General features: G+C 40.6%; 1 protein-coding gene across 1 annotated transcript in view; it reads left to right on the top strand.

Moving 5' to 3' along the window:
* The window catches only part of megf11 (multiple EGF-like-domains 11), a 133815-nt gene that overhangs the window by 108498 nt on the left and 10854 nt on the right, over nt 1-14463 (top strand). Inside the window, exons 17-20 of the mRNA XM_083762986.1 lie at nt 8533-8661; nt 9301-9429; nt 12628-12756; nt 12987-13115. Of these exons, the coding sequence (XP_083619112.1) occupies nt 8533-8661; nt 9301-9429; nt 12628-12756; nt 12987-13115 (516 nt within the window). The remainder of the gene's footprint in view (nt 1-8532; nt 8662-9300; nt 9430-12627; nt 12757-12986; nt 13116-14463) is intronic.

The raw sequence follows: 14463 nt of genomic DNA, 5'->3' as shown, positions 1-14463 counted from the left end.
TTTTTTTTTGTTATCAAATGTTTTTTATTTTAGACGACAAATCACAATAGAACATGTTAACATCATGAATGAAATAAAGAAAACAAAACACATAAAAATAACACATAACAGCAAAAGAAAGGAACACAGAAACAAACAACAAACAAACAATCCCACCCACCCCTCCCCCCGGGACCAAAGATGTCACAAATTGTCAGGACTCCTACCACTGTGCAATAGGGAAAAATAAATAAATAATGACTAAATCATGTTCTTAACCATATCTGCAATATCAGACCAAATATCAATGTTTTCTTCTTTCGCTCCGTGCAATCTTGCTGTAGACAATTCCATATAGATGATATCTAGAAAGGTCAAAGCCCATTGGCGAAACGTCAATGTATGAGGTGGTTTCCAGTGCGAAGCAACCATCTTCTTTGCGGCCGTTACACCAGCAAAGAAGACACGAATACGGGTATTATTTAATGGCAATTGGGATACATCGTTTAATAAGAATAGAGATGGGGAGGGTGTAATGTTAATTTGTAGAATAATTGAAAGATTAGCGATGTATGCTTCTTTTGAAACATCTCACCACCACCACCACCACCACCACCACCACCAGGCACGGCTTCAACGGAGGTTATGTAAAGCTGTGTCCTATTGTAGGCTTACGAACTGCAGAGGGACCCTACGAGTGAACGATGAAAAGAGCTCAACCGGGGGGGTCCCGAGAGGGGCTAGGTTCGAACCTGGGTTCGAAACCGTAACATTTTGTATCTGTGCCACCACAAAATGGCCTAATAAAATGAAATAATAACAAATAAAGATGGGGATACAATGTTTCCACCCAACTGAGACGATGTGTAACCACGTAAAAACAAAATCTTGTTCATTGCTGCCTGAGGCAGCACGGCACCTTTTTGGATAATGTGAGATTGTCAGCAGTGCACTAGACTAGAGTTACTCTTATAGCAGTTAAGATTGCCAGTTTATTGCCAGTGCAACAGTATAAGCACTTGCACTTCCATTTTTCACTTTGTTGACTGTTCTTGGGATAATTAATGTACCCAAATGTAAAATTACCCAACCAGAACTATCAACCAGTGTCTATCTCACTCTGCTTTACAGGATTATTTTAAACCATTTCTATCTAATTTAACCAGATGGCATGGTGCCAATATTTTGCACTTGCTAGAGATCAAAGAACTGTTTGAACTGACTCAATTTATCTTGTTTGAACCGTCCTCGTGTGTTTTAGGCCGTCAAAGTGACAATAGTGTAGTGATGACCTACTTAGCATTCAGCTACAGCCTACATCTGAAATCTATTTTATGGACACAGGGGAGGCACATTTGTGTTTCAATTTCACACAACATAAAATAATATAGACACAGCTTTATAGTTACTGTTACATGCTGCTACTGTCTTACTATTTAATTACTGTGTGTGTGTGTGTGTGTGTGTGTGTGTGTGTGTGTGTGTGTGTGTGTGTGTGTGTGTGTGTGTGTGTGTGTGTGTGTGTGTGTGTGTGTGTGTGTGTGTGTGTGTGTGTGTGTGTGTGTGTGTGTGTGTGTGTGTGTGTGTGTGTGTGTGTGTGTGTTTGACACTCAATGGTCATCCAGTAATGAAGAGCCACTGTGTCTTGGCCTACTGAAGGAAGTGTAGATATTACTTCTCCTAATAATTTACCAGTCTGTCTTTATAAATAACCAGGAAGGCAGCGGGGATATTTTGAATTCTCTTTCATTCTCTTTGAGAAATGTCTTATGAATAAAAGTTTAATAGGTTAGCTAAAGGAAGAGGGAAAGAGAAAAAAGAGAGCCGGCGCTAATTTGTCCAGATCATAATGAATGGAGAGCAGGCAGCAAGAGGGTCTCCCGTGCACACATTCACTACCTCTCCTGGATGAGCCACGCTGGTATCCTACCCTTAATGAACACCTGCACAAAGGCTCTTCAAAGAACTCAAGACAAGGCCAAAGCCTATGTTGAAATGTCATCATTAAAATCACCTCATATAAAGAGTCAGACTGCTTCACAGCCACTAAGATGTGCTCTGCAGGCCTGTTCTGTGTATGTGTCAATGGACCTTTAGTCTACACTAGGGCTTTAAGCAACTAGTCGACTATCCCAGTTCCCACTTGTAAAAGAGACGCAGTCTCAATGTGATTTTACTGGTTAAATAAAGGTTAAATAAAATAAAAAAACTATTCAACTAGTCGACTAGTAAATCCACTAGTTGACCTTGTCGGTACTAGTGGTTCTACTAGTTTTTTCCTTTTTGTAGGCCTCAAGATCAGCTAGATTATAGTTATAGTCACCAATGTACACAGTTGGGGTGCAGTTAAATGTACAATATTATTTAAAAAAACTTTTTTCTTAGGCTAATAGGTAGTTGAACAACTAGTCGACCTGTAAACTAGGCAACTAGCCCACTAGTAAAAATCACTAGAAGTGAAACCCTAGTCTACACACAGACTGTTGTCAGGTGAAACCTGACTAGTGAAAGCTCATGAAATGTAGACGACAAGATCGACCCCATAGTCAGGCTGCGGAGTCTTGCAGACACACAGTGCAGCTCAACGGAGCAGAGAAGCATGCTCACACTCACAGGGTGACGGAGAAGAAAGATACTACAGTTATTTGACACGTTTGCAATGTTCTCATGTCACTCGATATAAGTACGTATATAACTTCAAACCAAACGCGGCTGAAACAGCGCAGCCAATGCAAAGCCACAACAAAACACAGTCATTGAATCACACACAGAACGTCGGCAACGGACGCAAACAACGGCCACGAGGTTGTGACACAGAAACATACATGTTACTAAAATAATAATCATGCTAAAATGGGGGGAGACACAACAGAGACAGCGCTTCTTTCACCTGACAAATATCACTATATGTGATAATTTCTTGTTTGTTTTTTTCAGTAGTTTGTTGGGATGGTTGAGGTGCTATTATAGTGCTGTTGCTGCCTTAAAGAGAACCTGCTAAGCCCCAGTATGATTCTCTACTGATCCTCTAGATTAGTTTATGGTTCTACATACAAACATTTGACAAATGTAGGTACTATATAGCAGGGGTTCTCAACCTGTGGCTCGCGACCTCTCGCGGGTCACCAAATGGTTACCATATTATATTCTGAATGTGTAAAAAAAACCCTGAATGACAGGAAAATGGAAATTAAGATCCATGAATCCATCCATACACGAGGCAACAGGAACAATAGGCTTTGTACTGACATTTTTAATTAAGGATATTGACAGCTAACATTCAATATATATTATTTGTATTAAAATAATTATACACTGGTCTATGTACATCTATTTTAGGGATGCACTGATGTATCTGCCACATATCGGTATAGCCAATATTTGCCGTTATCGACGGTCAGTATCAGTATCGGCCAATAAAACTGACATTAACCAATGGCAGTAGCCGATATTTATCTGTTTTATACATTTTGCATTTTGCATTGGCTATGTTGGTGTGTTGGTTATCTGCAGCCTACCAAGCCGTAGATTCTGAAGTATTTGTTTCCCTGGCACAAAATGGGGAAATAAAAACAACCAAAAGTAATTAAACATATATCGGTATCAGTATCGGCTATCAGCTATTTAAATTGGTAATTTAAACATCTGCATCGGCCAAAAATGTCCATATCGGTGCAGCGTATCCCTAGTCTATTTTGAATCAGTGGCACAGCAGTTATTGTGTTGGGGTACTTAAATACCCCAATAGGTATACCTAGACATCTCAAGGCATAGCCAAAGAATTTCCGGGGGTACCGAGTCAAAATCGTTGAGAACCCCTGCACTAGATCACATTATAAATTTGCAATGCTCTGGAAGCCTCTCTATTGTAAAATGTTACTAATGATAGGGGGGGAATTAATTGCGACCGCAAGTCGCAACATGTGTAGACACAATGCAAGGAATAAATGCATTCGCCATGTATCCGAAGGAAGTCTGATCCAATCATTTTTAGATTTCTCCAGTTTAATCCTGAGTTTAAGTTTTTGTTGTGTTCAAGATCTGATTTTAGGCATGTTTAAGCCTCCAGGAAAATCCGTGTTGAGGTTCTTAATCCACTGTTTTTCATTAAAACGTCTTATTTGTCCTACTGTCCAGTTGGGATTGTGTTGAAGTCCAGCGCATTTTAGAGCTTCAATGCCGTGAGCCATGAAATGTTGCACAAACCTTGTGGTTGTCTTTTTTCCATTGTTAATATTGTATCTGTGTTGTCCCAGCCTTGTACCTATTGTTTTACCCGTTTCTCCGACATATTGTAAACCACATTTTTCACATGTGATTAAGTAAATGCAGTTGCTGGTTCTGGTTGTTATTTGTTGTTTAATCTCTAACACGCGTTTTGTAGTTCTATTTTTGGGTCAGATGGGTCTGAATTTCCCCGCACTATTGGGGGATGACTGGTCTATCAGTCTATGTATTTATTTATTTTTCCAGACCGGCGCTGGTCTGGCACCGGTCCCATTTTGTTGCGCAATCATCGTTGTGTATTGGCTGCATGCTTGCCTCTCGCTGCAAGGTGTCAGACAAGCTAAAACACAACAATCATCGTTCTTTGCATGCTGGCTGTAGGTGTGAGATTACTGCAGCGCAATATATGGGGGAACAAAGTTATTTCCCCGTTAGTTAGCCGAGAGAGAGAGCACGCACGCACAAAACACATGAAACCTCTGTGGAAGCAATGGTGTGATGATCATCATGGATTACTTTACTTATTCATTGAGGTGAAAACATGCGATTTAACGGCATTCCATTAAATAATCCTTGTCCTAGGAACAAAACAAACATTAAATCCCATTAACAATAAAGAGAATTTAATGTTTGTTTTGATACCATTTGTTTTACATCATCATTACATCATCCTCGATGTTGTAAGATGATAAAAGCGCCCCTCACTTCACACAGGTGTGAAGTTGATGTTTGTTGAGGCTGAGGGGTGTCAGCCCCACAGGTCTTTAGTTCAATGTTTGTTGAGGCTGAGGGGTGCCAGCCCCACAGGTCTTTAGTTCAATGTTTGTTGAGGCTGAGGGGTGCCAGCCCCACAGGTCTTTAGTTCAATGTTTGTTGAGGCTGAGGGGTGTCAGCCCCACAGGTCTTTAGTTCAATGTTTGTTGAGGCTGAGGGGTGTCAGCCCCACAGGTCTTTAGTTCAATGTTTGTTGAGGCTGAGGGGTGCCAGCCCCACAGGTCTTTACTTGCGCAAGCAGAGCGCGCAAGTAATATTTTCGCCCGGTCTCCTTCGTCGTGACAGCTGTTCCGCCATTCGAGGCTTACGCAGAAAAACATCAAATCTGTGCCTGTGTTGCTGGACCAATGATGACGAAATGACCATATTTCTTACGTCATAATTTAGAGCTAGTCATACGTATACTATATACATAATCAGTAAAAAATAAAATAGCAAATTGTGCCTGATCTGCTGGGACCAGAGTACGTGGTGTGTATGTGTATGACTAGCTCTAAATGATGACGTAAGAAATATGGTCATTTCGTCATCATTGGTCCAGCAACACAGGCACAGATTTGATGTTTTTCTGCGTAAGCCTCAAATGGCGGAACAGCTGTCACGGTTTTTGGCGCAAAGTAACCACAGTATACCGCTAATCAACTTACAACTACACACTTTATACAGTATAGAGTATAGAGTATATATGTATACATATATAGTATATGCCTATATACTATATATATACTATATATATTTCTTACGTCATCATTTAGAGCTAGTCATACGTATACTATATACATAATCAGTAAAAAATAAAATAGCAAATTGTGCCTGATCTGCTGGGACCAGAGTACGTGGTGTGTATTTGTATGACTAGCTCTAAATGATGACGTAAGAAATATGGTCATTTCGTCATCATTGGTCCAGCAACACAGGCACAGATTTGATGTTTTTCTGCGTAAGCCTCAAATGGCGGAACAGCTGTCACGGTTTTTGGCGCAAAGTAACCACAGTATACCGCTAATCAACTTACAACTACACACTTTATACAGTATAGAGTATATATGTATACATATATAGTATATGCCTATATACTATATATATACTATATATATTTCTTACGTCATCATTTAGAGCTAGTCATACGTATACTATAATCAGTAAAAAATAAAATAGCTAATTGTGCCTGATCTGCTGGGACCAGAGTACGTGGTGTGTATGTGTATGACTAGCTCTTAATAATGACGTAAGAAATATGGTCATTTGTTGTCATTTGTTCCAGCAACACAGGCACAGATTTTATGTTTTTCTGCGTAAGCCTCAAATGGCGGAACAGCTGTCACGGTTTTTGGCGCAAAGTAACTACAGTATACCGCTAATCAACTTACAACTACACACTTTATACAGTATAGAGTATAGAGTATATATGTATACGTATATAGTATATGCCTATATACTATATATATACTATATATATTTCTTACGTCATCATTTAGAGCTAGTCATACGTATACTATATACATAATCAGTAAAAAATAAAATAGCAAATTGTGCCTGATCTGCTGGGACCAGAGTACGTGGTGTGTATGTGTATGACTAGCTCTTAATGATGACGTAAGAAATATGGTCATTTGTGGTCATTTGGTCCAGCAACACAGGCACAGATTTGATGTTTTTCTGCGTAAGCCTCAAATGGCGGAACAGCTGTCACGGTTTTTGGCGCAAAGTAACCACAGTATACCGCTAATCAACTTACAACTACACACTTTATAGAGTATAGAGTATATATGTATACGTATATAGTATATGCCTATATACTATATATATACTATATATATTTCTTACGTCATCATTTAGAGCTAGTCATACGTATACTATATACATAATCAGTAAAAAATAAAATAGCTAATTGTGCCTGATCTGCTGGGACCAGAGTACGTGGTGTGTATGTGTATGACTAGCTCTTAATGATGACGTAAGAAATATGGTCATTTGTGGTCATTTGGTCCAGCAACACAGGCACAGATTTTATGTTTTTCTGCGTAAGCCTCAAATGGCGGAACAGCTGTCACGGTTTTTGGCGCAAAGTAACCACAGTATACCGCTAATCAACTTACAACTACACACTTTATACAGTATAGAGTATAGAGTATATATGTATACGTATATAGTATATGCCTATATACTATATATATACTATATATATTTCTTACGTCATCATTTAGAGCTAGTCATACGTATACTATATACATAATCAGTAAAAAATAAAATAGCTAATTGTGCCTGATCTGCTGGGACCAGAGTACGTGGTGTGTATGTGTATGACTAGAAAAACTAAAAAGGGATCCAGAATATATCTACAACGATAAAACAGTATTTCTTATATAGATAGAAACTTGAATCATACTTAATAATACTAGATGTTTATATGTATAAAGTAGGTAGCAAATAGTTACATCTAAACATTAATCATTTCAAACGTTCCTTCACAGAGATACTGAGATTTGACAGTTTACAGCGGTCGAAAGGACTTGCGCGCTCTGCTTGCGCACTAGTTGGCCATTTATGGCCTACTAGTGTGCAACAAGCAAGTATGCACTCGACAGAGTGCAGTTCTAGTTAGTTCAATGTTTGTTGAGGCTGAGGGGTGCCAGCCCCACAGCCACAGGTCTTTAGTTCAATGTTTGTTGAGGCTGAGGGGTGCCAGCCCCACAGGTCTTTAGTTCAATGTTTGTTGAGGCTGAGGGGTGCCAGCCCCACAGGTCTTTAGTTCAATGTTTGTTGAGGCTGAGGGGTGTCAGCCCCACAGGTCTTTAGTTCAATGTTTGTTGAGGCTGAGGGGTGCCAGCCCCACAGGTCTTTAGTTCAATGTTTGTTGAGGCTGAGGGGTGCCAGCCCCACAGGTCTTTAGTTCAATGTTTGTTTTGTAAACGCCATTGGCAATGAATGGAAAATCTACTGTACGTCATAATGTGCCTCATTAGGTCATATTGTCTCTTTATTGTTAATGCCGTTTAATGTTTGTGTTTGCACCATTTGTTTTACATCACCATTACATCACCTAATCAACATGAGTTAGCTTATTATAATTTAATTATGGACGTAATGAGGGACAATATGACGTAATTTTCCCTTCCCTGAAGTGAGGGGCGCTAATCTATTTATAATGTATATTAGCGCCTCTCACTTCACAAAGGTGTGGTTTTTAACCTGTGAAGAGCTCTGTGTATATATATAATTTGTTATCTAATAGGCCTATGTTAATTATTTATTCTGACTTCCTTATTAGACTAGTAGCCTACTAAGGAAGTCAATGATATTTATGCAATTCAATGTTTATTTAATTGATTGATGGATTGGTTTATTGTCCTTTCGGACAATTCATTCATTTTTGTGCCTACAGTATATGACAATCGACACTGACAGTTACAATAGGAACTTGAACAAGAACCCCACATGGTGTGTTTCTGTCCTGCACACTTGCTAGTCTGTGCATGTGCTGCTAGTCAGAGATCACATGCAGATGAGTAGCTCTACATAATGGACTATCTCCTCTCTGTGTATTCTCAGTGTGTCCAAGTGGAAGGTACGGGCAGGGCTGCAGTGAGACCTGCATGTGCACCAACAACGGCACCTGCAACCCCATCGATGGCTCCTGTCAGTGTTTCCCGGGTTGGATAGGAGAGGACTGCTCTCAGGGTAACGTTGATGCACTCCTCCTCATTGTCATTCACCCTTGTCTCTGCTGATGATCTGCCTCTCCTCCGTCTCCATCTCCCCTCTCTAGCCTCTCTTACACATTTACTTTCATGCACATCTCGTCATCTGTCATTTTCATCCCCCTGAACTGCCCACAACCCCCCCGGCTGATGTAAATCACACAGCTTTACAGAAATAATTATTGTTGAGACATTCTGCCGAGGTGCGGCACGATTTAGCGGGCTGAATGGCTGAGATTAGACACACAGCTTTGTGTCATTAAGCCGTGGGAAATTGATACATGGTGATCCATTCCATTAAGCACTTAGAGGAAGAAAAGCAAAACTCTTAATTAGACTCATATTATATTGGTCTACCAATCATTATTTAGGATAGTTTGGGGTGCACTGGACACCAGTAGCATACTATACTATGTAAAGCATGCGTGTGGTGGAACAATACATTTGTGAAAATGTCCTCTGTGTTATTGTGTTGTTATGAATTGATGTGTGTGTCATCCATAAGGCATGCTCATGTGTGTGCGTGTGTGTGTGTGTGTGTGTGTGTGTGTGTGTGTGTGTGTGTGTGTGTGTGTGTGCGTGTGTGCGTGTGCGTGTGCGCGTGCGTGCATGCGTGCAGCCTGTCCCTCAGGGCAGTGGGGTCCTGATTGCCTCAACTCGTGCAGCTGTCACAATGGAGCCCAGTGTAGTGCCTATGATGGGGAGTGCAGGTGCAGCCCCGGCTGGACCGGCCTCTACTGCACACAGCGTGAGTCTCCCCACAGTCGTGTTGAATTTGGACAGAACATTTCGATTTTATCTTTTGAATAGTTTTCATTTAGTTTTAATCCCATTTTAGTCACCTGGAATGTTTTAGTGTTAGTCTAGATTTAGTTGACTAAATATATCTTTTCTTCTCATTTTTTTTCTCCTTTTTTAGATTTTCTTTCCCTTTTTTGAATTTTTTGGAAAGAGCAGTACAGACCAGTATAAATTGCACATTTCCTAAACAGAAAAGTCTTTAGTGCATTTCCCAAGTTCCCCCCCCCCCCTTTTCCTCTCCCTCCTCCCCAGTACCATGTCATCCTTTCCTCAAGTGACTACATCTCCAATGTCTCTGTATAGTTCTCCCTTTCTTCAGATGCATTACGGACGGTGTCATAACAGGGGCATGCTCACTGATATCATTACTTCAGAAGGAACACTTCAAAGGAGAGAGAAAAAGAAGAAAAAAAGGCAAAAAGACAAGAAAAGAAAAGGAGAAACCACGACAAAAATTTACAATATTGCTGAGGGGAACAAAAACAAGACAGTTTTGGACTGCGACCAAAACAGGAGGAAGCAGGCATTGAGTTGAGACCAGTGCGATCACACAAAGTCTGCTCTCAGTGGGGCAATATTATCCAGTTAGAATTTGTCTATTCTAGTTAGAGATATGTTAATTCTTCCATTTTGAAAATTGATTTAGTCGACATGTTTTTTTTGGTTGCTTGCCTTGATGCCAACGTAATGGCTGATTTTACACTTGCTGAAAATAGCAGAGCTATTTGACTTGACATGTCTTTTACTTATACTGGATCTCTTGTCCACTATAGTCCCTTCCTAACATTTTAGTCTAGTTTCTATTTGTTGACGAAATTGTCAATACATTTACTCTTAGTTTTAGTCATCATAGCTTAGTTTTCATTTAGGTTTCGTCTGTGAAAAAAGGTTGACGAACATGCTTCATCATATTATCAACAAAATCAACACATCTCACCAATAGACACACAGTGCCATCTGCTGGCGTCCCTGCAGTACTGCACTAGGTGACAACATTCTCTCCATCATCAAAAGAAAGACAAACAATCCAGGAAGACAACCTGGATGGTTTAATATGTGTTTGATGAGTGCAAAAAGTGTCAAAGAATATCTACCGGTACTCTCTTAGACCGGCAGCTATTGTTGTAACCCTGTATGGTGCTTTTTACTTGAGGCATTCAGTCATTCATCCAGGAATGCAGTGGGTCAACCCCATTGCTCTGCTGATATGAATAGCATTACTTCTCCCAGTGGTTTTCAACCAGTGGTCCAGGGACCACCAGTGGTCCTTGAAGGGATTCCAGGTGGTCCCCAGCGAAAGGATGGAGAGTTGGTAACCAAATGGACACTTACGGATCCATTTGGTTTCATTGTATGCTCTCAAGAGTTAAATTATTGTTAAGCATCTGCATTACTTAATTTACAAGAAGTCTACACAATTAGAGAATGTAGAAGAATTATTGGTAACACTTTATATTAAGGTTGTCTTGCTTATAAGGCATTATAACACTCGTTATAAATGTTTATAATCCTGTATAACAACTTATAACCACGTTTATAACATAGTATAAGTGCTGGTCATAATGCATTATTATGCTCAGTGGAACAGCACATTATAACTATTATAATTTAGGTGGTTATAAAGGCACATAGAGAAGTGCTGTAATGTCTGTGTCATAATGCATTATAACCAATGTTTTTATTAAATTGAATAATGTCTTATAAACATCAATAATATGCTATAGCATATCATACAAAGTGTTGTCACTTTACTTAAAGGTCACAAAGTCATGCTATAGGGTATTATAAAATGATACAACTGCTAATAACCATTGAAGAATGTTGCCACTTTACTTAAAGGTCTCAAAGTCCTGCGATATCATATTATTGATGTTTATGAGACATTATTCCATAAAATATTTATAACGAGGCCTTATAAGGCCTTTTAAGCACCTTATAAGCACATTATAATGCATTATAAATTAGCTTATAATGCATTACAAAGGTGACCTTAATATAAAGTGTTATTTTATTTTGATCAACGTTTGCCTGTTATCTCAAGACAAAATCTCATCCAGCGACAACAAAATATTCTTAAGTTTTGTGTTTGAGAGGCTCAATCATCAAATGGTGGTCTGTGGCTCAAATGCCGAATAAATAATGGATCTTGACATGAAAAGGGTTGAAAACCTTTGACTTATCCCATCAAAGGCTTGCTATGCTCTTTGTGATGCTGCACTAGTGTTGTCTCTGTTGTTTAGTTGTGTGTTTTCTCCACTGTACACATTAAAGTCCTACATTACATTTACTCTGAGACCGTACGTACCAATGGAACCAAAGGGACCTGTTGGATCCATTTCCACTTGTTCCATTTCTACTAGGGATGCACCGATCCGGCTTTTTGGCATTCAATACCGATTTCGATACATGGGGGTCCAGTATCTGCCGATACAGAGTACCGATCCGATACCCCCCACAAAGAAACGTAATAACCTATTAAGCTGTATGCCTCACTGTGTGGAGTCTGGAATCATTATTTTGTGTAAGGCAACATCAAGGCTTGACTTAAACTTACTTATTTATTAAATAACTGTGCAACAATTAGACCAGGTTAATGTGTGCGCAGGCTAGCCTGGCTGCATTCCACATGTTATACTGTCAATACTACACTGCTGTGTCACAGAGGAGGTAGAGTTGTTTTCATACTGTAATTACACATAATTATCGGATCGGATCGGATCGGATAATGGATCGGCCCATTTGCCACCGATACCCGATCTAGAATTTTAGCCTGGATCGGCGCCGATCTCCGATACGAGTATCGGATCGGTGCATCCCTAATTTCTACACTTTCAGATGTCTGGTCTTGTGTTTACATTTTTTGTTCATATCCTACTTCTTTGTGTGAAATTGAAAATGTAATTAACATTGAGTCATAAAAGAGTTACAAATGGATACATTGAGGCTGGGGATTTCACTGCGTATTCATCTTAAAGTGTCACCCGATGTCTTGTCATCGGGAGCATGAGATTTGTGGCCGAATAAAGCTTAGTTCCTATTAATAAATTACTGTTAATTCCCAATAACGTGGCCTCGTCATTTCATATTTGCTTTCCTTCATTGTTTACCTCTTTGTTCCCGAACCCCGAACCCCTCGCTGTCCCAGGCTGTCCCGCAGGGTTTTACGGCAAGGACTGCTCTGACGTGTGTCGCTGTCAGAACGGCGCCGACTGTGACCACATCATTGGCCAGTGTGCCTGCCGAACGGGATTCATTGGGTCTAGTTGTGAGCAGAGTGAGTACTGTGTGTGTGTGTGTGTGTGTGTGTGTGTGTGTGTGTGTGTGTGTGTGTGTGTGTGTGTGTGTGTGTGTGTGTGTGTGTGTGTGTGTGTGTGTGTGTGTGTGTGTGTGTGTGTGTGTGTGTGTGCGTGTGCGCTCGCTAATGTGTACCACTTCATGCGTGCGTGCGCTCGCTAATGTTAATTAGTGAATTAGCTAATTAATATCTTCCTCTATCCTGTGCAGAGTGTCCTGCGGGTACATATGGTTATGGGTGCCAGCTGTTATGCGAGTGCATGAACAATGCTACCTGTGACTATGTAACTGGTACATGCTACTGCAGCCCAGGATACAAAGGCATCCGCTGTGATCAAGGTGAGTGGCTATCTACTGTAAACATAAGTACATACTGTATGTAACCATATATACTATATGTATGTAACTAATGGTCACTTGGCCACTAGCTAAGTCTTCAATGTTCAGCACATTGCCTGTTAATTGCCTGCTCAACAGCAGTATGGAACCATTAAAAGACTTATTACAATCCTAACCAGTCCGCCACCTTATACTGCGCAGATAATGAGTTAAAAAAAACATGACTATTGGAACTCTCTCCTTACTCTCGACATGTACACTTAAGTCTCTCCAAATTATCCAGAATGCAGCAGCATGCTTGGTCTTCAACCAGCAAAAAGAAATCACATGTCTGTCTCCCCCCTTCTCCGCTCCCTCCATTGGCTCCCAGTTACTTCCCGCACAGAGTACAAAACACTGATGTTGGCCTACAAAGCAAAGGTATGGTACCCCATATCTTCAAAGCCCGATCCAACCTTATATTATAACCCCTCAGCAGCACCACACCTCAAACAATGGCTCAACACACTCAACACCAGGAGTGCCACACTTTTTTGACTTGGGAACACTGTTGTATCTACACAGTAAAATCCTCAGTGTTAATTTGTAACATGTTGGTTACATTGGTTGGTTACACTTGTACACAATGTAGTTGTGTTCAACGTAGGTTCAGGAGTAGAGACCACCCTCTGCTTATCACGGCCACTCCCAGTTCTCAATCTCAATTTTGGGGCAGCAGTGGCCTAAGGGTTAGAGGAGCGCCCTTGTTTCCGAAAGGTTGCCGGTTCGATTCCCTGGACGGGTAGGAAAAAATCTGGGTGGGGAAGTGATTGTCATCACTCACCCAACACCGCTGAAGTGCCCTTGAGCAAGGCACTGAACCCCCAACTGCTCCCCCTGGAGCTGCTTAGTGGCCAACAGTATAGTAGTAAGACTGTGGTTGTACTGGTCAGCTCCCAGGTTTTAATGTGTGTGTGTGTGTGTGTGTGTGTGTGTGTGTGTGTGTGTGTGTGTGTGTGTGTGTCTGTCTGTGTGTTTCTATGTTCAGGGCGTTGCTGAAAATGAGCACATGTGCTCAGCTACTTCCCTGGGTAAATAAATAAATAAATGTAAAAAAAAATCGCTTCCCTATCTACCACAGCTCCCGAGACTTCGCCCCCACCCAGAGTCTCGCCCTAACCTTGGGTTCCTCATCCCATTCCACATTCATCTCATTTTGTTTCAATAAACTGTCAAACTTAAATGGAGGTGTGGTGTCTTACTAGTGAACCACCTGAACCCTAGAATCCCTATTCTGGCGGGAACGTTTGACGAATAATGGCAGATCTACTGTACGAGCTCACACGTGACCTCGTAGATCAGCTTATGT

The sequence above is a fragment of the Protomyctophum parallelum genome (genome assembly GCF_964188405.1).
Source record: "Protomyctophum parallelum genome assembly, chromosome: 4".
NCBI lineage: Eukaryota > Metazoa > Chordata > Actinopteri > Myctophiformes > Myctophidae > Protomyctophum > Protomyctophum parallelum.
Note: the sequence above shows the minus strand (reverse complement) of the source record. Positions and strands in the feature narration are given on the sequence as shown.